Below are 26708 nucleotides of genomic sequence, written 5' to 3'. Positions count from 1 at the left end.
AATCATCCAGGCATGTGTATGTGTACATATGTAATTTGCATCAAATTGCACGTGAACCTATATTTAAAGACTAGTTTTACACCACAACTCGTCTCCGAATCTGCATGAGTACCACCCACATCCTCAGGCCAGCTACAGATCCTTAATTCTACATTAACAATACACTTTTCTCAAATGAACATCTCTAACAGTAGGCATATACATTCCCCTAGAGCGTCCTGCCGTCTTTTTGCACACATGTAATAAACATGATATAACGTATGATCGTTTAACTGGCTACCTGTAACACGTCTCCAATCAATTCCATAAAAACATATTCATACACCAATAATACAACACCAATCCTTAATGAAACTGTATTTGTACACCTATATCCACGTCAAATCACATTTTAAGTCTCCAATTGCTCAACATTAATACATGCCTCAACATTTTGGACCTTCTTTCCAAAGGTTAGATTGGCTACTCTCCCCCTTCTCATAAGTGAGCAATGCTGTCCTGTGTATTGTGTTTCAGTTCTGGCCTACTATCATAAGAGGAACTGCATCTACTATTCGGTCAAATCATCTCTTGTGGCAGATACCATAATATAGTGCTCTGCTTAGGGTCTGTCTTACCCTGTCCTCTTCTCATAAGTCCAGCTTCAGGTATTTTGGACCATTTCCTTCTTATCTTAAGAGGTGTCAGCTTGTGTGTGTTGTTTGGGCTCTGTCTACTCACAAGATATTGCCTTGCATATTGTATTTGGGTCTAGACCGGTCCTTTTGTGTGTGGCATTTGAACGCTCTCCTCTTCTTTCAAATGGGCCCTTTCCTTGTGTGTTTAATCTCTGTCCTCTTCTTTACAAAATGTCTTACCTTGTGTGTGTTGTCTGGGCCCAGTCCTTTTGTTCGTGGATGGTGGTGTCATAGGTATTGTGTATTGGCAGTGTCCGCTGTTAGTGAATGGTGTTGTATTGTGCTTCATGTTTGAACTCTGTCCTCTTTTTATGAATGATATCGGTCTGTGTGTTATGTTTCCACCCTGCCTTCTTTTCATGAATGGTGCTGTTGTTTGTGTTGTGTTTCAACTATCTTCTCCAGTTTCCAGAAGATATCTTATCTGGTGTGCCATCCTGCCAGGTTCCTGGCACATCAGTGTGACCTAAAAGTCATTTTCACTCACTGATACCAGCGAGAGTGTGATATTTTAGTCATTCATTTTTTGTTATATGATTTGTTTAGTTATTGGCACAACTGAATCCAAAATTGTATTTAAAAAATAACCACTGCTATTTAAAACTCTTCCCAATGGAAAACGGAGAGCAGAAGCACCTTTTAAACACACATTTCTTTCATCTTTAGGTTTTGAGGTGGTTTACATGCATTGGGTGGTTGTATTATCTATTAGTGTTACCAAAATGGCCTCCAGCTTACAAAGCACATCCTATGAAGGGAAGGGTCTGGGGTCGGTCTAGTGGGTGACAGGACCCCCTTGTTACATTCTGTTTAACCAAGTACAATGGAAGGTATCTGTTTATAAGCACGCTGTGCATTTGATCTACACCCATAGACTGTAAACATCACATTTGGCAGTTATGCCGCTGTTTTCACGTGGCTGAGGCTGTAATTGTTACTATAAAATAGTCTGCACATTTATCTAGCTCTACTCTGGAAAAATGCAGAGTCGGAAGAAAATGAAAATTAGACTTTTTGAGGTGCCAGTTCTAAATAAAATAACAGATCTCATCATACTTTTATATATATAAAATTTACGTTAACTTTTCATCAACAAAAATATTCCATTAACAGTTGTACATTTCTAAACCTGGTAAATTCAGGTGAATTAAACACCAATGTTACAATGGCGTCCAAAACTACACACTCAGACAAGATCTGAAATGGATCCGTAATTACTAAAGGAAAATTAAAATAAGAAAACATGAAAGCACTTCTCAGTTGAAATCCTTAGAATGCAAATTCAATTTTGGTAATTACACACGTGTCACTCTTAGCCCTACAAGGGTTAGCAGTGTAACAGAACCAATTTGCAGCTGGGTTATGCAAATCTTTTATGTTATTGGCCTGAAATACTTAAATGAGATGGAATAGTGTGGAGTAAGTGGTTCAAAGTTACACAGTGATAGTGTGGATGTGAAGCAAGGATTATTCGGGGTGAAATTCTGCCTCCAGTGAAGGTATTATGAATGAGAAACGTAAGTTAATTTTTATCTATGGGCCTATTGTTGCACGTCCTTCAGTGAGGTATGCTGGTAGACATTCCTATTGACAGTTACACAAGACACAGCAACTGGCATATGGTCAGGACCACTAGAATTATGTGATTCTGCCGCTGAGGTGTTCTCCCAGTGGGCATAGATTTACCACATTTGCCACATAATTTATCATCCGCTGAATATTCTGCAAGATGTTGCTGCCCAGTGGATGGTCCTTTGCAATTGTTGAATAGTTACCTTTCAGTAATTTATTGTTGTATTTGCATGTTAAATTGATACTAATGAGGTGAATTGTTTGCCTTGGCATAGTTAACATGCACAAATTGCAAAATAATGAAGTAATACTATCACAAAATGTAGTGAACATTGCAGCATAATTAAGTTCTCATCTGCAGCATAATTCCAGCAGCCCTTCATACAGTGTTTTGAATAATTGCTGGACTACTAGGAAGAGGATTACAGTTGAATCCAGGTGCCTTTTGGAACTGAGTTGTGGGATCCTGCAGTACGTGCTTGTTTCTATGTTTGTATTAGAACTTTCTTTTTTTACTGTTTCTGTTGGGCACATAGTATTTCTGACGCCCACTTTGTTACAACCCATCCAGTATAAACAACTGTGGTATACTAAGAGAAATATATCCCAGGATAGACCTCTTTTCTTGCAGTGTTTGATAAGGGGTGCTGGCAGAACTGGGGTGACTGTAAATTCGATTCTGTTCCCCTCACCTGTGCCACCGAGGCAGCACTGTCTGCTATTCAAAATTACTACTTTTCAACCATTCCTAAAAAATACTTAAGCGGTGGGGGACAGCCCTGATAGTGACTCCTACTGCTTTGGTTTGGAGGCCCTGCACTACTCTTGGCCCCTAGGAGGGTGATATTTAATGGTCGAGAAACCTACTCCAGCTACAGAACGTGTGGACCTTCGTGTGCCTGTATACACTCCCACGAGTTTGGGGCGTGCACATATGTACCCACTGCAGGTCGGCCAATCAGAGAGCGGTCTCGTCATAAAGCGAGGATCCCCCAGTCCTTTCACGTTTGCATAGTGATTTCTTGTAGGATGGAGCACAAGGACGCTCCGGCCGTGCCCACGCTTCTAACAGGGCACGCCTTGCAAAGCATACACGTTAGCTGCACCGCAGTCTAGGGTTTAAAAGAGAAACAAAAGCATCTTCGAAGTTTGTGCCATATGATCAACTTCTTCGGTTGATATTTATCGTAAATTCGTATGAATGTGTATTAAGTTGCCAGATAGACTTAGCGGTTTAGTCGATATTTAGTGTTAACGCATGGCTTGATGCAGTAACCACCAGATGGCGCTGCAGTGAAACCCCGTCACTTTTTTTTCCTGACTTGACGCTTATTTTGTCAAAAACCTTCACAAATAATCGACGAGTTGCAAATATATTGAAAAGAGATTTAAAAAATAACAGGTTTTAAAATGCTATGACATGGCAAAACACTGGATAGTCGCACATCGTAAAGGATAAAAATAACGTGTTGGACACACTTGTTTTTGTGATTGTGTGATATATATCACGCACACATCTTGCAGACACGCGCTTACAGAGTTGCGTCTTTTGTGCAGTGTACTGCTCTCTTATAGTCTCCTAGAAATAAAATAAAGCTCTTTCAGAACTGTTACAACAACCCTCCATGATAATACAAATAACGTCTTATGATGCGGAAATACGGCATCTCGTGGGAAAGCTCCAGCACCGAGCGGAGTTACGAACCCGGGCACGTGCGCAGCTGCCTGACAAGCCCCGGTGTTTGCAATGTGCGATAGGCCTGCCTACGTTGAATCAGAGCCGGCATTGTGAATTTTGCGGGCCTTAGGGTACTTGTGGCATGCCTGCAGACATCGTCGGGTGCAATAGTTGTTCAGACCATAGGGTACAGGAGTTGTGCCCACCTCAAGGTACATGGGCATGGCTGCGGATCTCAGGGTACGAGAGAGGACTGTGGGCTCAGGAAAAATGAGACCTGACTACAGAGACTGCCGACCCAGGTGAAGGTGGGCATGGCTGCAGGCCTCAGCGCTGTCAGATTTCCACGCACACGTGCCTGCAGGCCTAACAGATATGTATGATGACCGCAGGAGACAGAAGGCATGACTGCAGTTATGAAGGCAGATTGGCATGTCTTGGGGGGCGCTTGCAGGATTACGATTTGACCAGAGACCTCATGGTACAAGGGGTCTGACAGCAGGGTACATGTAACATAATTGTGGATCTCCGGTTTCAAAGGGCATACTTGTTGACTTCATGGTAAACTGGACATTACCGTGGAACTGAGGTGTACATGGAACATGACAGCAGACCCTGGCACATGTCATTAAAGACGACATCTGGGTCTTAGAAGAAGATGGGTCTAAACAAGAACATGGGTAAAACAGTATTGTCTTCAATGTGTTATTTAAAACATGCACACTTGACGCCACAGCATATATAAAATGAGTCTATTTCTAGTGGCCTCTCAGAGGACTTCTGCCATTGTCATACAAAGAAAAGTCTGTGGCGGGCATAGGGCCATGCTCGTGTTTTTAAGTAGGGCCAATTGCCCTGGACAAAGAAAACAAAGATGTTATTGGCCCCAAGAGAGGAGAAATGCAGGCTCCTGTCGCAGGGTATGCCAATATATCTAATAAATATACTTCCTTCTGTGTAGTAACCCACGACCTGGCCTGGATGCGGACACGGAAGAGCTGTCCTCGTCCTGAGACACGAGCGAGCACCAGCCCTCAGACCTGGAAGCCAGGTGTGATGACATCCGCAGGGGATGTACCAGCGCGCCATTATTGTACCCCAGCAGAATATTCCCAAACAGGCTCCGTCACCAAACAAGGCAGATTACAAGCCAACGCTTTCCTATTGGTTGTCTGTCCCTTCTGTTAATTATGGGCGATCTTCTTGTTTTCCGGTTATTGCGTCAAAACCTGCCGCTCAGAATGTTTATTATACCTGTGTATCGCTCGGAATGTGCATCGAACATTAGTCTGCTGCTCAGAATATACACTTTACTTGACTATCCATCGCAATTTGCACAATTACCCACTAAGTCTTTCACAATGTGCATTCAACCTGTCTATGCCGCGGATTGAGCATGAACCTTAGTCTGACGCTCAGAATGTGTATTACACCTGTTTAGTCCCAGGAATGTGCACTGAAATTTACTCTGACTCGCAGAAATGCGCAATACATCCGTCTGTCCCTCTGAATTTGCATTGAACCTTAGTCCATTGGAAACTTTGTTCCTCAGAATGTGTATTATACCCGTCAATCCCTTGGAATGTTCATTGAACCTTAGTCTGACGCTCAGAATGTGTATTACACCTGTTTAGTCCCAGGAATGTGCACTGAAATTTACTCTGACTCGCAGAAATGCGCAATACATCTGTCTGTCCCTCTGAATTTGCATTGAACCTTAGTCCATTGGAAACTTTGTTGCTCAGAATGTGTATTATGCCCGTCAATCCCTTGGAATGTTCATTGAACCTTAGTCTGCCGCTCATAATGTGCATTACACCTTTCTAGTCTCAGGAGTGCGCACTGAGCCTTAGTCAGTCTTTCAGAATGTGCATTATACCTGTCTATCCGCAGGAATGTGCACTGAACATTATTTGCCGTTCAAAATGTGCATTACGCCTTTCTAGTCCCAGGAATGTGCACTGAACCCTAGTCTTCCGCTCAGAACGTGCATTACCATTTACACGTCAGCCTCAAAGAATGTGCACCATTCCCCATTTAACCGATTAGAATGCGAATCTCTTTTTTTCTGATTGAGCATTGTAATTAGCCTTTCAGAATGTGCTGTATGCCTCACCTTAACTCCAGGTGTGCTTTATAATGTGTACCTTAGTTTTCCTTTCGAAGTGTGCATTACATGCCAATCTGTCTTTTAAAATGTGCATTATATCCCAGTCTTCCTTTCAAAATAACTACTATAAATAATTTTTCGAGCCTGTTTTTTTTTTTTTTTTTTTTTTTTTTTTTTTTTTTTTTTTACAATATCGTATTTCTTAGACTACCACTCAGAATGTGTACTGGGCGCATTCAGCCTTTCAGGACAAGTATTATATGATAAGCCATTTTTCTGTATTTTAACATATGGTATGGCTCAGTCTGCCTTTGGTAAATTGGTACCTTAGTTTTACCGCCTGAATGTGCATCTTATTTTGGGTTGCGTTTGCAATGCCGTATACCTCAGATTTCCTCACACACCATGTGTTATGCATGTGCCTGCTTCACCGACTGTGCATTAAACTTGGGGCCGCATCGCAGATTGTATTGTATTTTAGGCAGTGTTTTAGAATATTGTATGGCTCGGGTGGCCTCTCCGCGCGCGCACAGTACCTCAGCATGCGCGTTACGCCTCCGTCTCCCCCTCGGAGGCGGAGAGCGCGTTGGTCTGTGGTTTTTCTGTCTCAGGTGCATCGGGCGCAGGCAGCTCGGGGTGTTGTGGTATTGATTAGAAGTCATTGATTTGCAAATCACCACGTGCTCCCTGCTGTACAATATTTACCTCGGCTTGTAGTTGCCCACTCAGGAGATCTGTCCGGTCTTATTTTCCACAACACTATTTGCATCTAGGAAAAATTCGAACATTCGGGTTGCACAGAAAAGTGCAATAAATACGCGAATCATTTCTTTTTACATTTTTTGTATCCTTGCAGTCAATTCGAATTGAAATCGAAAAGAATTTCGTTCGAGACTTCAACGAGATTTCGCTTGTTTTTTCACACCGCTTTATTGATTTAATTTTCCGTTTTTCGTTTGTCCGCGGCCGATACTCTGTGCGTTTGTGAGTTTATCGTTGGAGTTTAGGGGCAGGCAGGCGAGGCAGGTAAATGACGGGGTCCGTAAGTGACAGCGCTAAAAAGTTGTAAAATCATGTTCTCAAATTTTTTCGGATAGGGGCCAAAAAAAACAAGAAACTGACAAATGACCAGTAAACATAAGACAACCTACGTTTGACATTCGGCCACTGTGTATCTCCCGGAATATACAGAGCGTAAAAAATGGAAAAAGGGCCAGACCCGGGTCTCAGACCTCTTGGTGGCAAAGCTACGAAATTTGGATCCATGTCGCATCTTAGCCTACTATAAGTTCTTAGTAACAAAACTGCTTGTGTGTAATGCGAACAAAAATATATACCTTTTTTTAACACAGTACGCAATTCTTCTTAAGTCTTCAATCTAAATGATAAAATAAATGGACAGAAGTGATCAGTTTCCTGTTTTCATCTGTCGTATTTGGAGTGCTTTCTCGAGGCCTGTTGTCGAATACTAAAAAAATTTAACGCGTCCTATGTTTATTTTTGTAAAATTCCTTGACGCTCATTAGTGTTCCACTGTGCGCTTGTTAATGCCACTTCTGCATCCAGATCTGGACGTCCATTATTGCCCTCTCAGCAACCAGCACTAGGAGCGCCCTAATGTCCTTTTTGCAGCCTGCTCTGAGAGCTCATTAATGCCCTCTGCAGCCAGCACTGGCGGTCATTAATGCCCCTCTAACGTTAGCATTTGACGCTCATTAATGCCCGCTCTGCAGCTTGCTCTGGGCGCTCATTAAATCCCCCTCGGCAGCCAGCCCTGGTCTCGGGCTCTTCTCAGGCAGCGCCTGATCCTGGAGGTGGTTTCTTTTATCGATCTATGTAAAATATATGGAAATAGCAGCGACAAACGGCCCCGCAGTACACTCTGAGAAGGAGCCGGGCCCATCTCAATGTAGAATTCGGAAAGCAATATGCATGCTGCGCGTTTCTCTAAGGACAGACCGTGGAACTTGGGAACTCTTCAACCGACTTCCTTTTAGCAGCCAATTTATTGTGCAGAACTCTGTGGGTCTGCTTTCTTAATTCACATAGGTTTCTCGAAACATAGCAATACCCAGCACGGCAGTTTTTGCTCCAAATGTGGCTGGGAATATACTTAATGAATTAGAAGGCGCGTGTAGAAAACATTAGAGCTGGCGTAAGATTTGTAAAAATGGTGCATCCCTGAGAAAGTACTTAAAAGTGTCTACGAGAATGAAGGGACAAAGCTTCTCCTGTGGAGTGGGCAAAAGGGACACCGGCTCTCGCCTTTACTTTTGTCTATGAAATGGACGAGTGACCCCGACTCTGGCGCGATAGACCGCCTGCGGCCCCAGGGGACGAATTAATTGAGACCTATCAGTTAATTAAGGAGCCCTAGCCGAGGGAAGCGCAATCGTAATCAAAGCGTGTGAGCCCCAGCAGCAGTTTACAAGACCTACACACACGCGCACTCACACACACACACACGTTACAGCGCAGAGGATAAGGCAGGTGCACACAGCAGTCTGAGGAGCAGGCTCGTCTCTTACAGCTCACCGATGTGATAATTGGAGGGCCGAGGGGATATAAATACAGTCAGAGTGAAGGAAGGACTGCTATAGATCGATAATTAAATCGATAGATCAATACGTGACAGAAACATACATAACCCTATGTATATGAGGTTAAAAATAGGCGTGCGAACAAAACGTAACGTAGTACTCGCAGCTTACAGGCCTGTCCCTGGCAGGCCTTTTGTCTGAGGCAGGCAGGGTCAGGCTGCCCTGTAAGGCAATCTGGGAGTGCCAGAAGGGATGGGCTAACGGGCCAGTGTGTTTGGCCCATTTCTGGTCTGATTTTTATTGTTGATTTCCCTCATATTACCACGAACATTGCCTGCAGCGCGCACAAATACGCAGCCTCACATACCTTATAAAGCATGTCTTTACAAGTTCACATCTGCCCCAATTTGCCACTGTGGGATACATTTTTTCGCTTCTGGTTCGCTAATAAAGGCACTCTTTTCTATCCCAGTCGCAGGTCAGTGGTCGATTTTCCTACTAGGTTTCGGGAGTGAGAAGAGCGTGTGTGGGTGAAACCCGGAGTGGCCTGATCTCGCCACTCATCCTACACATCTATACCACTCTATTAGCTCCTCGAAGCCAGCATGCCTTAGGTAAACAATGCACATTGTATAGCACCGCGCCCGCACTGTCACAGACACAAAGAACCGCCCCACACAGCTTCCCAGCACCACCACCTAGGTAAACAGTGTAAAATGCACTGCACGGCTGCGCGCGTTCACAGACACACAGCCTCCCTCTCCACCCACCTACCACACGCAGCCAGCACGACGTGGGTAAACAGTGTACGATAAAGAGCACAGCAGCCGCGCTGTTACACGCACAGACGGTCGCCCTGGGCACCCACCCATCCCACGCAGCCAGCACGACCTGGATAAACAATGTACAATGTACCGCACGGCTGCTGCACTGTCACAGGCACACACCTCGGCCCTCCCCACCCACCTATCCCACGCAGCCAGCACGACCTGGGTAAACAATGTATAATATACAGAACGGCTGTGCACATAGTTACAGGCAGACACAGCAGCCCTCACCACCCACCTACCACAAGTAGCCAGCACGACGTGGGTGAACAGTGTACAATGCGCTGCACAGCAGTCGCGCCCAGCCGCTCTCCCCATCCAGCTACCACAGGCAGCTAGCAGGACGTAGGTAAACAGTGTACGATAAAGAGCACAGCAGGCGCGCTGTTACACGCACAGACGGCCGCCCTGGGCACCCACCCATCCCACGCAGCCAGCACGACCTGGATAAACAATGTACAATGTACCGCACGGCTGCTGCACTGTCACAGGCACACACCTCGGCCCTCCCCACCCACCTATCCCACGCAGCCAGCACGACCTGGGTAAACAATGTATAATATACAGAACGGCTGTGCACATAGTTACAGGCAGACACAGCAGCCCTCACCACCCACCTACCACAAGCAGCCAGCACGACGTGGGTGGACAGTGTACAATGCGCTGCACAGCAGTCGCGCCCAGCCGCTCCCCCCATCCAGCTACCACACGCAGCTAGCAGGACGTAGGTAAACAGTGTGCTGTGTGCAGCAACTGCGCTGTCGCACAGTCAGGGCTACTTGACCCAGAGCCCCACGGCAAGAGAGGGGTCCTTGACGGATTGTGAGATTATCTGAAGCCTCTCAGCGGGGCTGCGCCCGAAGCCGCACCAGAGCGAACCGTCTCATACACTCCTTTTGGTGTGCAGTTCACAGGGTATGTGAACACCACAGCACAGAGCCACAGGCCCGTCGGCGGCATAAAAGTGGACCCCTACCAATATACACTTATAACACCTTGTATCGGTCTCCGTATACATTTTCCATACAGATATAATTGATAATAATATCATATGTGCACTCCACAACCGATAAAAAGGCGCCAGCGCGCAGGCCTTAAAAAATACAAACGGTCTGGCTGGAAAGAAAAGGGCAATATATCAACATACGTGCATTTCACTGTATCAGCTGATTTCGTGCACTTCTCTATCAAAATATAATTAATTAAAACATATATAGGCATAGAAACAATTTGAAACAAAAGTAGTATTGAAAACAGCCCTCCGTCTGCATGCATGTTTCCCACAGTCTCCTGCAGTCCTATTAATTTCTATGCATTAATGTCATTAATTAAACATGGTTGTACACGTGTAGCGCTGGCGGTATAGGCGTGCAAGAAAACTGACCTAACGCAAAATGCGTGCTTTCTCACAAATTAGGTGGCCCTTTGTGAGAGCTACATTGCAAATGGACTGGTGCGCGAACTGTACTTGGCGAATAGGCCTGTTTGCTCTTTTCGCTGTGTGTGTGTGTGTGTGTGCATGAGTGTGTGTATGGGGTTGTGGATTTACACGGTCTACCTGTCAGAGCTATTGTTTCCTCCGCTCGGCACCGTGAGATCGACACACAGCTTTACGGGGCGGTGTTTTGAGCGGCCGGTTGTGCTGGAAGCTGCGTGTATTGTAAACACGGGTATTGAGAGTAATTGATAAACAAAGAGCCGGCATCATCGATTGCCAGTGACTATGGGATCGGAGGGGGCGCGCTCTGTGCATGGATCCATTGATCCGCGCGTGGGGGGGAGCGCGCTTGGCCCGCGCAAAAGGCAAGCACATTCCTCGAAGCACCCTGGCGCTCACCTGCGAGCCTGAGCGCGGACATTCTCTGGAACTCGGGCTCCTGTAGCCACTTCCACATCCTGCGGAAGGTCTCCCGGCCGGACTTGAGCTTGCTCCAGGGCTTGGGGTTCCTGAGCAGGTCGGAGAGGGTCCCCTGGGAGCGGCACAGCACCCTCTGGGCGAAGATGGCCTGGGGGATGCTGTAGCGCTTCAGCTCGGTGGTGATCCTCTGGGCCACGTCTTTGGTATTAATCTCTTCCATTTGCCCTGAATTGTTTCCGTTGCTGGTCTGTGAGCCCCCCAGGGAGGGGTTTTGATCCCGGGGGGAACCCAGGAGCTGTCCGTGGTTCTGGGCGTTGAGGTGGGCATGCGGATGATGGGGGAGCCCGTTCAGGGGCACCATGCCAGCCGAGGGAGGGGTGAGGTGTTGCTCTCCGTGCCTGGACAGCATGGACGGGTGATGGGCTTCAAATCCATTGGGGGTGAGCATCTTCTCCGAGGGCATTGTGGCGCTGGGGTGGGCATAGTGTGGCAGCCCCTGCTGCGAGTTGTGGAGGCTGCCCAGTCCGGAGCCTGAGAGGGGTGAGAGGCTCTGGCCCATGCCAGTGACATCCTTGTGGTAGGGGGTGTAAAGGTTGTTCATGGACGCCAGAGCCCGCTCGTCCCTCATCAGGGTAAAGCTGCCGCTGACGTTGCCCCCCGGGAGGCGCTGGTGCGGGTGGTGCGGGTGGTGGTGATGGTGGTGGTGATGCGGAAACTTGTCCGAGACTGTGGAGATGGGAGGGAGCGGCTGCAGGGGGGTCAGCGTGGTGTAGGTGCTGCTCATGCTCATTCCCGGGGGTGTATCGCACGCCATGGTCATGGTGGGGTGCAGGGGCCCCGACAGGTGATCGGGGGGACGGTGGTGGTGGTGGTGGTGGTGGTACTCGCCGCCCTCCAGGATAGAGGACATGCCCATGGCACGGGGATGGCCAGACAGGTGGCTGCCTCGGTGCCGGTGGTGGGGGCTGCCGGTCATCACGTCCTCATGCCCGCCGACCCCGTGCAGCTCCCCCAGGGTTTCCATGCTCAGCTGGCCGTTCATCGTGGGTGTCCAGGCGGGCAGCCGCCGGACCGCACATCTATGAGGCGATGTGCAAGCCCGCCCCTCCTGCCCTGGGTAGCTTCCAGGGGCTCCCCCGGGCAGCGGTCAGGCGGCTGCCCAGCTCCCCCGGCACGACTGGGATCCCCTCGGGTCCTCTGAGCAGTGTTCGGATAGCTCCAGGGATTCCCAGTGCAGTGCCCCGGCAGCAACCCGGCTCCACCTGCGCAGCCCGGCGGCAGCTCCCTCCTGTGCTATGTATGCTTGCTGTTCCTCGGTGCTCGCATGCGCCTCAAGCCCCCCGCTCCTTCAGAGTCGCTCCTGCAGCCTGATAGTGTCCCTCGCCATCTCTAGCCATGTCTCACTCTTCCAATGGCTTTGGCTGCCGCTCTGCAGCTGCTGCCGCCGAGGAAAGCCGGCGCATGCGCACTGGCCAAACCCCGCTGCCTGTGACATCAGCACTGTGCATATTAAGGGGCTGCGGCCCGAGGGGCTGAGCACAGCCAGGACTCAGATCGGCCTCCGGGAGCAGCCGCCCGGGACTCGGGCCACTGTCAAGAGACACAGCGCCTTACTAAGACCAAAAATAATATCAGCAGGAACAAAAGGAGTGGACTGCGGATACACTGGAGAGACGGAGTGCAAGTCTATGAAACACACCATCGCAACGGAATACACTGGAACGTATGCATTGCACTATATGTGACCTGTACCTGTAACACAGACGTACTGCTATAGTGTAAGGAGTTTTGCGCCCACACATACACGCCCAGTATGTGGGCGCACACAGACACACGAACAGGTGCATACATAAGCTACACACAGGCGCGTGCACAGGTGACATATTTCCTTTTCACTGGCGTGGGTGATGGGATGCATGAAGCACGTACTGAGACAAGCAGGTAAAAAGGCACACACGCGGCAACATGTACATAATCCATCACCACCCCCTCACCGCAACCCACACACGCACATATGACGCAGTGACTAAGTACATATGATGACAGGATTGTGGTGTATTTTCAGTTAGAGTGTTAAATAAATACTGCCACTGTTAAAACAATAACATGTTGAAGAATTACAGCGGGCGAGAATGCACACAGCTTCAGCAGATACCCCCGAGTGGACGGTGGAGGTGTTGGGGGCGGGGGAGAGGGGGGCAGAGAGCCTGTAATTAAGCCCGCTGGCACCTCCCCTTTTGTCACTTAGCATGTACAGCGACAGAGCCTCCTTAAGCTGACTTTTAATATTTGCTTCCGGGTTTCCTAAAGTCAATACGCCAATGAGGACAATCACAGCTCCCTATTTAGTCGAATCACAGCTCCCTATTTAGTCGACCACCAAATCCAAGCAATTGTGTATGAAATTAGCAGAGCTCTGGGCCGGGCAATTCGACCTTTCAGTGGCAAGTGAGTGTGAGGGGGAGGGGGAGGGGGCGTGAATCCGCATTCTACCTAAACACCCAATCATGTGGACTCAATGGGAATCCACATTGGTAAAAGAAAGGCACTGCGCTAATATTTATCAGTTTACGTCTGTATATGTTTTGGAGCATTGTTAAATAAAATGCTGTTTTCATTTTGCGCGTGGGTTTGTTTGGAAGGGGTGGGGATGAGAGTCTTAATGTGTTTTTGTAACAATCTGGTTCCCACTCTCAAGAAATAAACCACAGGAGGAGATTTCTAACTTGGGGAACCTGCTGCAGAGTGCAGACTCTGACAAAGAGACACACAATGGCATTTAAAACACCCGGCTCCTTCTCCAGCTGGAGCGGCTGTGCTGAAGGAGGGGGCATTGGGGGCTCGGGCGAGTTCTGCTGGTGTCTGCAGGGGCCGGACGCTCCCGCAGCCTCCGCCTGCTGCTAGGTAGCAGCTCCCCGAGACGAGGATTTGTGTCCGAAGAAAGGGCAGATGTGCCCATTGTTCGACTATTAACAAGAAGAGGCCGAGCACGCACGGGGTCCTCCTGCCAGGAACTGAGAGGGGGAGGCAGGGCTGGTAGAAGGCTAAAGAGTACTCTGTGCGGGGAGGGGGCGTTAGATGAAAGTGCGGGCCGAGGGCCAGTGCATGAAGGCTAGGCCGAGGCTTATTTCACAGGAGAGGAGACTGAAGCGTATGAGTGCGGGCCGCAGGGCCCCAGTACAGGGGCTCTGGTCAGATCTGTATATCACGGGAGATTGAAGCGTTATATGAGTGCGGGCTGCAGGGCACCTGTAAAAGGGCCAGAGGGGGTACGGGCGGAGCTTCACATCGAAGGCTTGAAGGCGTTATAGGAGATTGTGGGACCGCAGGGCCACTGCACACAGGGCAGACGGAGCAGGGCTAAGATTTATTTTACAGGAGAGGCGTTATAAGGGAGTACAGGACTCCTGGCCACTGCACATATGGCAGTGGGAGTAAGGCTGAGCTTTATATCACAGGAAAGGCGCTAATCGAGAGTACAGGCCGCAGGGCCACTGCACACAGGGCAGAGGGAGTAAGGCTGAGCTTTAGCTCACAGGAGGGGCGTTATATGAGTGTACAGGCAGAGGGGGCACTGTATGGAGGCTTCTGAGTAAGGCTGAGTTTTACATCATCATCAGACTGCGCATTACAGGCCAGGGATTAAGTGTTATATCCAAGGAGAGGGTGGAGGGGCACAGTAAAGAGGACCACCAGAGGGAGAGATCGCGCATTAACTTTATGCTGACGAGAGACCGGAGGGCACTGTACCGAGGGCCTGGATGGGACGATCCAGGGTTTGAGGTTTACACTTCAGGCGAGGGTGGAGGCACATATTACAGAAAACCGAATGAGGAAGGTTAGTGTGTGAGCTTTATATCCAAACATAGGCGGGAGGGACCCACTGAAGTGGCCCAGACACGCATGGGGACTGAGCATATTAAAGAGGAGAGGTCGGAGGAAAGTGGTGGAGATGGTGTTGGGAGGGCATGGTGAAACACCAGTGTACCACAGACTGGTGGACACAGGAGACAGGATAGCGCTGTCCACCTTAGGAGACAGTGGCGTGACATTCTAGGTAGATACCAAATCACGGGAGGAAGGGTTGGGAGTTCGTTTTACATTCAAGGCGAGGGTGGGTGGTGCAGAGGTCCCCCAGAGGATGGGTCAGGGGTCTTAGGAAGGGACACAGTACAGGTTGCTCAGTGAAGGATGCGGAGAGTGGGCTTCATATCTCTGACTATACAGAGTGGAGGGGTGGAACATGACATATAGGGTCTAGATAAGGAGGGCTTCGTGTATAGAGCGTGAGTCTCTAACCTTTTCTGTAATGAGAGCTACTTCTGGTTTTAAAAAAAGTCCAAAGCTACTGAGTTTGATCATTGTAGCAGTAACAACCACATTGAAAAGGACCACAATAGGGACCACATGCTTCAAGATTAGTGATCTCCTAGATGTATGTCACAGTATTCAGTGACAAAATATCAGTCAACATTTCGTATCCAGAATACTGATTACATAATATCATGAAGGTAGTCATACATTGGTAAGCACAGGCACACTGTCCTTTGCTCTATTTCAACACATCTTGAAGATATATACGCATACGTAAGTATTCTTAAAACATGTGTTAAGTAAAAAATGTGGAATATACATACCAATTGCAATGTGGGGTACAGCTTTATCAGTATAAAATGTTTCTGCGTAACTAAAGAAATAACAGCCACAGCAGAAAGTGCCAGCTGCTACAAAGTGAATACGAATAGCTACAAATCTCCCTAACATATCAGGAATTATCATTCAATGAGCAACTTTAAATATTTTTCAAACATTTTGTTTTGCGGCATCAGAATATCTCTTTATTAACATACACATTTTTCTATAAACTATTTCCATTATTTGGGGTAAAGAGATTCCAAGAAAATCTTATCTATTTCACACACGATGTATGACTTATAGAGTGGGGCTTGGAAAGTGACAAATCTCTGTGGTATGTTGCAAGTCCTCTAGTCTGTCACAGTTTGTGCGTGTAAGTATGGCGTCACCACTTGTTCGGCTGGCAGCACTCGAAAGGTCTGGAGATGTGTAGTACTGCTCTCTTTGATTAGGCTAGATCAGGCTTCTCCAACAAGTAGCTCATGAGCTACTGGTAGCTTGCTAGCTACCTGTAAGTAGCTCTTCTGTGTGTATCCTAGGCTACTAAATTAGAAATTTTTGATTGGTTGAATAGATGTATGCCTAAATGTGTGTATTTAAGACAGTAAATGTGTGTGTTTTCAGAAGTCATAAGCTGACGAGATGAGAAAAACGCAAAATAGCTGAATTTTCAAAACATATTTACAGTTGATATTTGAGTGATAAATCAAATGACATTTAGGAGACTTATTAGAACTAATATTGCCTTATTTACTTTAGTGCCTGCAACTGTGCCTGATGCACTGAGGTGATCACTTCTAGTAATCTTACATATACTGGCTACTAATACAATGTTGTCTGATGTGGTCACTATCACAACACATAATATTAGTGGTAAGGGATGATTTATACTGAACATAAGTAGCTCTTATTACAGAAAAGGTTGGAGACCCCTGGGCTGAATCCTTTGAAATAGATACTGGACTTCAGGAAGCTGCTTTCAAAGGTCTGGTGAGCTACCAGTAGCTTCCAAGCTACCAGTCGGCAACTGCAAGATAGAGAGTCCAGTGAGGAACGATTAACAAGTCAGCATTATACCCAAGCCTAGAATGCTGTCACCTTGTGTGGAAGGCACTGAAAGAACAGGCTGGGATGTGTTGGGGTAGAGTGCCATTTTATGGAGTGGTATGGGGAGATGTAATTGTGCATATTGCTTCAGAGAACTGGTTTCCATTGAGGGCAGGGTTAGTGACAGCGCTTTGTGTCTACTCACTGATGGAAGGAGGTGGATTGGACTTTCTTACCAAGCATCTGCTCTGAAAGAAGCAAACACAGTGCCTCATTTACCTGTTCCAAAAAAGGAGAAGCAACCCCAATGCAAAACCTGGTCTCCTTTACATATTCTAGAAGAGGAGAAGCAAACGCAGAGCAAATCCTTGCCTCTCCAAAGTCTAATCAATTTTCGCAGCCAAGGAGAAGGAATCATCGTGCAAAGTCAGCCTCCTCCATGTAGCCTAGCCTTGGAGAAGCCCTTGCCTTCCTCACACACTTTAGAAAAGGAAAAGTAAACAGTGCAATCCTTTCCATCCTTCACTCATTTTAGAAAAGGAGATGCAAACCCAGTGCAAACCATTACCTCCTCCACATTTACAAGGCAAGGAGGAGGGAATAGTGGAAACCCTTGCCTCCTCCATGTAGGCTTGCTCCTTCAAAATTTTAGAAAAGGAGAAGCAAACAGTGCAAACCCTCATCTCCACACATTTTAGAAAAGGGGAAGCAAACACTGGGTGAACCCTTGCATCCTTCACACATTTTAGAGAAGGAGCGGCAACCACAGTGCAAACCCTTACATCCTCCACATATACAAGGCAAGGAGAAGGAAATAGTGAAAACCTTGCCTCCTCACTGTAGCATAGCCAGGGAGAAGTAAACAGTGAAAACCCTCATCTTCTCCACACATTTTAGAAAAGGAGAAGCAACACAGTGCAAACCCTTACCCCCTCCACGTATACTAGGAATGGAGAAGGAAACGGTGGAAACCCTTGCTTCCTTCATCTAGAGTAGCCAGGGTGATGCAAACTGCGTAAACCCTCGCCCCCATCACACATTTTAGATGCGGCTACTCAAACACAGCACAAATCCTCATTCCTTCCACATAGCCCAGGCAAGGAGAATAAAATAGTGGAAACCCTTGTCTCCTCAATGCACGGTAGCCAGGGAGAAGCAAACACACCTTCACACATTTTAGAAAAAGGAGACGCAAACTCTGTTCCAAACCTTACCTCTTCCACCTATTCTAGCGAATGAAAAGCATACACGGTGCAAACCCTCACGTCCTACCATTCAAGCCAAGGAGAAAGAATCACAGTGACAATACAGGCACTCACCACTTATTCCAACCAGGGGGTAGCTAGCATGACTGGAAATACTCGCATTCTCTATATATTCTTGTCAAGGCTGCGAGTCGTCCACGCGCTCATTTGACTGATTTGTTTATGTCAATGACATTACCCATCGCCGTTTTGTCATGTAGTGTAAAATAAAAACACTTATTAAAAACACAACGACGGCGCACGCCTTTCACTGAGCAGTCAGAAACAAAATTTTGGAAACAGCAATTGTCACGGTAAAAGAACAAACTCCTCGAGTTATCGACTTGTAATCACTGTCAGTCAAAGCAAAGACCGATGCTTTAATGTGTCCCCAACCTCATTTTTGGAACACGATACGATAGAAAAGGTATTTTTGTAATATAAGATCCCGACTTACTTTTCACTTTTAAGATCCTGATGTTTACGGATGAGGCGTATAGCCACAAAACGTTAGCTTGGTGAAAGAGAAACAGAAAGGGGATGTTGGCTATTTACATTTAGTAAATACTAATGTGTGGAGAAATAAAAAAACTTCTGCTAGAATGCGTGCACCTCAACACCCAGGCAACTGGCGTTCATTCAGCCTCCGCTGTCGACTGCCGCGGAGAGAGCCGTTTAAACAAATCATTTCGGCGCTGCAATCAATCCTGGTTTGTGTAGTTAAGCAGCGCACATTTAACAGGATAATCGTTAGCTCCGGGAAGTCTTTATTGGACTTGTAGTTACCTGAAGGGTCTTTGAACAGAACACCTACCGCACTCTCTCTTTCAGCGCTGCCGAACTGAGTTATTCATAACATGATGCGCCTAAGTAAATGCAAACAGCGCGTTCTGCATTTACACGCTGTGCGTTAATTACAAGCTCAGAAACTGGACGTGACGCGCGATGACGTCACGCCACTCAGCTGCAGCTGCTCAATATCCGGCCCCTGAACGGAAATACATAGCTTGTCGAAGTCCGCCAATTCCAGCCTTCAGCTTGGACATTTTAAATATCGTGGTTGTAACCCTGATTTAAAAAGCAATCAATTAAAAAAAAAAAAAAGACTATGAAGGTAAAACACACTCTCCCACGGAGATTAACAAGAAAACGAATGGGAGTATACGTGTTGTATTTTGAAGAACACCCGAGCTGAAGAACACGACTTTAGAACACCCACGTTTATTTCAACACATTCTAAATGCTATTACATTTTGAGAGTATTTAGAGCTTCCTTTTCCTGGAATTCGAGGAGTTTGGAGACTGTTTATTGTGTTATATCTGTATCTTTCCCCAAGCTCTCCAATGACACACTGTGTAGTCTTCGTATGTCTTTGTTATTTGAGGTGAATGGTTGTCCGTATTCGGATAATGTCTTCACCAGTGCGACTTTTCCAATTCTTCAAGGGGATCCGTGTGTCTGCGGTTTGCCTTCAATCACTATTTCAGTCGGTGTTTTCCTTTTTAGCAAATGCTTGGTTGCACCCCGAGTGTTTTTCCCAAGTATTCTCGGTTTAATTCTTTGAACTTTGTCGGTGTTATAATTTCCACCCGCAGGTCTCTATTTTATGGGTTCTGGTAGGGGCTGTTCTATTTTATTTTGGTGTCTGCACGTGCCTAGACCCAGTAGTAGAGGTTTTGGAGCCCCACAAGGACATAACTGGTGCACTGCAGTACAGCCCTTCCCTATTGGTGAAGAGGGGGAGGAGTGGCTGTCTGATGACCTGGGCTCCTAAAACTGTCCGGTTCCTCTGGGTGGTTTTCAAGGACCAGCTCAGAGGGAGCGTCGTAAATGCCCAGTCAGGGACAGCATACTGCATTTATTACACATAGACAACAACGATTCTTCAGTTAGTAAATTAAAAATAACTAAGGCTTTACTTGAGACCTTGAAATTATACTTCAATAAAATTAAGACTGAATTTAGTAGTCTGAGAAATGGCTTCTCGATCCCGACATCTAGCAAGCCCAACTCAATGTTTCATCCTTCCGAGGTTGATATGCTGCGTACCATTACGTTACTTAATGTTTGAATACTGCACCTGATATCTTTAGTGTTTACAAAAAAGGAATACGCCATTAAAGGAATATTAACAACCAAGAACAACAATAATAGTAAGTATTTCTTTTTAACATTGTTTTTCTAAGTAAACAGGTGTGTTGTGTCAACATTAACAAAAGCAAAAGTTTTCCAATTAATGGAACTTATAGCACAATCATACTAACGATAATGATCCTACCTCTGCTACTACTAATAATATATGATTCTAGCCCCAAGATCTCAAGAGACATTGCACAAATACTTTTAGGGGTATGGATCTGTTATGTGGGTCGCAAACCGGTTCTCATTATGGTCCACAGTTAAAAAATGCAATCCGTTTTATGGTGCAGAAGACAGTTCTTTCTCATGGTCAGGAACTCTTTGAAGTTTGGGTTAGGTAGCTTTGGTCACAAATATCCTAGCCAAAATGGAGAATAAACGATTTGATCATTGTAGCAGTTTGGAGTGGCTCCACCCTCAAACATGAATTTGTAATTGCCCCTAGGAAGATCCGAACATTGGGACAATGGACCTCTCAGTCGAGGTTCACAAGCGCTGGTTCTGCTGCACAGTTGCTGGCCGCTTTCTGTATCTTTGCATATCCAGACAAGGCCAGGAGAGAGCATTAATGTGGCTTGGGGAAGCTTTGTGGTACAAAGGAACAAGCAAGTTGGGTCCTGTTGGGTCAGCTGACATTGATGAGGAGTCCACAGATGGTGAAAAAGGGGTCCCAAGTTTAATAATAGGGCCACTCAGTTGTGCAGGCTTGCCTGTTTGCCCATATAAATACTGCTATGACCTTCTTACTAAAACTTTTCGGTGGCAGTAGCTGCTATATGGGTGGCAAAGGGGTAAATGCTTTGGCGATGAATTGGCAATGTGACACAGGACACACTTTTATTACCTTGGTGGATAAAGTGATCATGCAGATGCAGGTCAACACACTGTTCCTTCCAGACAAACGGAGCTGCGATCAGGGGCACACATCTCCCCCTTTGAGTCTGTGGGAGTATGAGAGCAAAGCCAGCAAGGCAATACATTATGGTGACTTTTATATAGATGGAGGACCTTCAGGAAAGCAGGAATTTTTTTAAAAGGTAGACTGCCTATCTCTGTGAAGGATGTCGAGTGCTGTCTTGTTCTCTTCTGGCCCATCACCCATCCACATTAGTGAACGCAGTGATGAAACAAATGGGAGAGCAGAGAGTCCTAAAATTATAAAACACTCTGCACATCTTAGGGCCCCCAGGATGGGATGTTGAGAATGGGCATAAGGTACAAGGTGCAATTCCATGAACAATACATTTCATAAACTTTCTGGAGTCAATAACAAGGCTTTTTAGTTATAGTTTAAAAGTTTTATTTCATCATAAGTTGTCAGTTTTGCTTTATCAGTCAATTACGATTTACAGAACATTGCATAAAGTGTGTCCCACAATCTATCCCTATTCTAATGTTCTAACTCAGTAAAATCAAAGCATTTCAGTCAATGGATAGCAAAAAGAACATATTTTAGAAGCCATCTAGTATGCAAAGCTATCATTACTCACAATGAGCACTGTAACAGACTTCTGATAGGAAATAGTCTAGGCAGAAAACAAATCTGTCTGTGTCAAAAGCTTTGAGAGACATAGAGTCTGGGTCTGAGAACAAATGGCTAAGACAACAATTTGAGTTGTATCCTAAAAACAGTCTCTCTTCATTCAAATCCAACCTCAGTCTCTCTCATGTTCTTTCCCTGGGAATTGTTTTATACATTAAACATGAATATTACATTTTAATAAATTTGCTTAATGTAAGACATTAGACAGCCAATCAGGAGTCACAGATTCTTAAGAAGTGAGCATTTTCTGTTAAAATAATAGCTCTTATCAAAGAATTGTCTAAAAATATGACACATTATGATTAATTCAACATTAATCTGGATGCTTTGGCATATTTTCTCACATGCTTCACTCTCTGAAAAACAAGACATTAGTATAAGTTTTATGCTTATTTGTGTTCCATCATTTCCATTCTCACACGACTTCACACCATAAGACTATTCATAAAGAAGCATGTTTCAGATTAGTGTAGCAAGTTTTAAAATTCCCATACAGGTCAGCGGAATGGAAATAATTAAATATAGCTTTCTTTGTTATAGAAGGATGTTAGCGTCATACATAGGCCATGCAAAGGTTGTTATATAAGCATTTCTGTTCAATTGAAATATGCTGTAATTTGCCAACTTAGCAAATCAAGCAAGTTAAACAAAATGCGAGTCATGCAAAGTATAGAAAAGAAAGTTCACATTTAAATTCGTCTTCTGGTTAGGACTAGTTTTCACTCCTCAGTGTTATTTAATTAATGGATTTTATTTTTTATTAAATCTTCAGCAACTTTCTCCCTTTGAAGGCTTGGGACCATCACAAATTCACAAACAAATTAATTTGTCAATAGTTCACTTTCATCTCCTTCATCAGCATCTCGTCTTTTCCCTTTCAACTTTAATATTTTTTCAATCTCTTATATTATTCATTCACTCTGTCACTCAATTCCAAATCTCTTTTCATTTTGTATTCATGTCTCTAGTTCTTTTATTTATCAATACCATGTTTATTGCTTTGTATATTGCAAATGTAGAAAGGAAGCAAGCTACTACTATTAATACAGGAACTAAAACTGTTTTAAGAATTCCTTCATTTATTGCACTAAGCCAACTAGCTGGTATCTCCTTTTGCAAACTCTACATTCTTTATACTCTCATCAGGTACTTATGTGCAACAATTGTAAATTTTCAGCATCTTTCAGACCATGCCTTTCTTGGCTAATACAATATCTAATGTGGAGAATGCCTGCAAAATCATGGATCTAACTGCTACAAGTGCAGTGTTTTTTCTAGTATAGCTCTAGAGATCCTAGTTGCTAACCTGTCAATTACTGCCAAAAGGTTTCTGATTTCTCATCATTCAAGACTTCTCCTACGGCAGGTATGATTGCTCCAAATATTTTTCCCATTAACCCTGTCTCTTCATTCACACTGTGTATATTTCTTTTGTGTGCTGATGTCACTGTTAATGCATTTGAGCTCTGTATGTGATACGTCTTTAGAAACATTAAACCTAAATAACAAATACCCTCCAAATGAGCATACAATCTAAAATATGCATTCTCTCCACAAACAAAGTATACCCCAGGTATTGTGGAGCCATCTTCTTGCAAACTTATTATGTACCTCCAAACAATTCAAACACATGCATCCTATTAGTTTCCTTCTTCCACTAATTCTTCTCTTACACAGACTTACTTTCCCTTTATGCCCTTTATCTAGTTTAAACTTGGGACAGACATTTTCCTTACAAAATCATCCTCTTCTTTTCTTGTACGCATGTTTGGAAAATTGCTAATTTCTTTCTTCTAGCATTAAAATAAAAGCTTTTTCTTATGGACTGATTAAGCATGTTAGATTTTTCTCATGAGCTTTAACAGTGTTTACAGTAAGAAATGGTCTAAAGTAATGCCATGCTGTCTTCATTTTCTTAGCTTGTGGGTGTAAATTCATGCTTTCCATTAGTGGACACCTAGAAAGTTACCATATCAAAGTCTGAGTAACAATGATGTTGTTGCCTATATAGTAGACTTACGAAGATACTAGAAGAAACAGCATAGGAGAGTGGAAAATGCTGGTCGGAAACCTGTTCCTCTGCAAAAGATGGCATGTGTGCACAAACGTAGCAGTTCTCAACCTCACTAGCCTTGATATATTCTTGTATTTTTCTAGAGTAAACATTCATTGAATAATCTTCATTCATATAATCTACAAATTATGTCTTCAGTTCGTCTTCATCTACAACTAGTTTAAGTATTGCATTTACATATATTAATAAAACTTTCTCTGTGCTAGGTGTAAAGTGTATAACTAATACTATTGCTATCCCTAAGTTCCTAAAAATACTTTTCACCTCGTTCTATTGGCATTACATATGTTGTCTCTAAAATTAGATCTGCTCACAACTTCCTGTTTGCAACAGCAAATTATATCTTGTTAAAGTTGAACAATATCTTCTTCAGGTAAGTTTTTCTCTTTGAGTTAGTCTTTTTCTTTTTAATGAATTTTCTTTTTCTTTTCTTTTAGTCTTTTAATCTTGTTAAAAATAACATCTTCATATAGACAATCTTCAACCTTACTCTGTGTTCTTCTAAAATGTTATCCCTACTCTTCAGCTGCTCCCTCTGACTTCTGTACCTTTCCTATCTTCTTTTTCAATTAGTTTTATTCATCCATTTATTTCATAAATAGTTCAATAACATTTTCAGTTATTAAAAATTTGTGTTTTGAATTTGCAAGTGAGTAGTTTCTTTGCAACCAAGAGCTTCTAAGGAGGCCCTGCAAGTTCTCTGCTCCATTCAAGTAGATCAGCAATTCGAACGTTCAAAACTTGGCTCACAAAATATGTCCATTCAGGTGACAAATATATTTAACACGGTACTCTAGATATTTTTGATCTTCTGAGTGTGTTTGTTCTTCTTCTGTGCCACTTACACCACTTGACTCTACTTCTTCTCTTATTGTCGATGGTACTGATTCAACTGATGCCTCAATCTTGATTTCTTTATACTGTAAGCTTTTGGCCATTTTTAGTTGTCTGAATAATGTTTTGTCTCTATTCCGGAACTTTTTACTTCTCCTGGATCATCAAAACTTTCTTTTTGTTCCCAAACAGTTCCAGAAGTTACTTCATAAATTTGTGTTACCAGTTCTTCTTCAGTGCCACTTTGTGAGATGTCCTGCAGTTGGACCTCTCCACCTGCCTGAGATTTTTCACCCCTTTCTTCTCCTTGCTTTCTCTGATCACGGTATCTTCTCTCTTGAGTTTCTTCACGTACAACATGCGGTGGTACATACACCAGTGCTGTTGGTTCAGGTTCATAGAACACTTTTTCTTCCTAAGGATCTCTTGTTCTCTGGGTATGTGACACATGCACACAGTTTATAATTCCAGCACATTTTACGGCTGTGTTTGTGATCAGAATCATTTGATAAAGACCTTTCCAATGCGGTTTTTCTCATGTGCTTTTTTGACTAAAACCCAGTCTCCAGGACTACGGTCATGGCACTGCTCCTGGTTAGGATGTGCAGCAATAACGTCAATCCTGTGGAGAGACAGAACGTACCACATCAGCCAATCCCTTACAGTAAATGAGTACCATGTCATCTGTTGTGGCTACAAGTGCATTTGCAGGAACTGCAGGTAATCACATTGTTCTGACCATTAAATTTCATGGAGCAACAAAGCAGTTTTTCCTGTCAGGCGTATTTCATAGATTTATTAACACCAGAGATAAAGTATCAGGCCATTTCAGGGAAGTGGAGGCACAGACTTTTGCCAATCTTGATTTAATTGTACTATTGAGTTTCTCCACTATGCTTGAAGCTTCTGATTGATAAAAGCAGTGGAGCTTCTGTCAACTCATAGTGCTGCATGCAACATTTTTATTATCTCACTGTTAAAGTGAGTACCTCAATCTGACTCTAGAGAGACAGTCATGACATACCTTGGTACTAATTTCCTCATTAGTAAGTTTGCTACAGTCAGACTATAATTTCTTCTAGTTGGATAAGCTTCTACCCATCTTGAGAAAATGCAGACAATTACCAAAACATATCTCAACCCATTGCAAATGGTTATTTTGATGAAATCCATTTGCATCCAGTTGAAAGGACCTCCTGATCGTTCTACATGACTCAGTGTAACATGTGTTGATTTGCTCACATTCATTTGCTCACTTATCACACATCAATGACACAATTCTTCTTCTTGAGCTCTTACTCTGGGATTAAACCATAATTTCACAAAGAAGCAAATCATGGCATCCCTACCTAGGTGAGTTTGGCCATGAAACTGTCTTGCCATTGGAGATAGCAGTCTGTCTGGCAATACTGGTCTTCCATCCACTGACGCTCAAGAATTGTATTCATCTATTCCACATCCTGCTCTGATCAAACCCTGTTTTTCAAGCTCTAGTGCATTTTCTTGCATTCATCTTAATTCATCCTAATTGTCAGCCATTCTCAACACCACAGAAACAATATTTTTTCCTGTATTTTCATTTGTAAAGGAGCTGTTAAATGTGCAAGCCACATTTGCACAATAGTGTGCCATTTCATCAGCATACCTGTTGTAGACAAAGACATAACTATTGTCAATCCTGTGCTCTGCACACTTTACAACAGCAATTTCAGTGGGGAGCTAAAGAGCTTCAAGTAGGTTTCTGACATTTTTCCCATTTATAATGGGTGAACCGGAAGAGATCATAAACTCTCTCTGTGACCACAATTGTCTAAAATCACAGACAACGCCAAATCTATACTAAATATCTGTGAATATAGTCACTCTCATTTGTGCTGTGAAACTGCAATCTTTGTTAAGGGGAATTAGTTGTGCAACCTGCGCTGAAGG

At 44.5% G+C, this 26708-nt stretch overlaps 1 protein-coding gene across 2 annotated transcripts in view; it reads right to left on the bottom strand.

The window, feature by feature from the left end:
- The window catches only part of ONECUT1 (one cut homeobox 1), an 83708-nt gene extending 71032 nt beyond the window's left edge, over positions 1-12676 (bottom strand). For both annotated transcript variants that reach the window (XM_069222450.1, XM_069222451.1), the window contains exon 1: positions 11242-12676. In XM_069222450.1, coding sequence (XP_069078551.1) covers positions 11242-12304 — 1063 coding nt within the window. In that variant the 5' untranslated portion in view covers positions 12305-12676. The remainder of the gene's footprint in view (positions 1-11241) is intronic.
- Positions 12677-26708: the final 14032 nt, after the last annotated feature.

Source organism: Pleurodeles waltl, chromosome 3_1 (genome assembly GCF_031143425.1).
Source record: "Pleurodeles waltl isolate 20211129_DDA chromosome 3_1, aPleWal1.hap1.20221129, whole genome shotgun sequence".
Classification (NCBI taxonomy): domain Eukaryota; kingdom Metazoa; phylum Chordata; class Amphibia; order Caudata; family Salamandridae; genus Pleurodeles; species Pleurodeles waltl.
The sequence above is the reverse complement of the archived record's forward strand: the minus strand, read 5'-3'. Positions and strand labels throughout refer to the sequence as shown.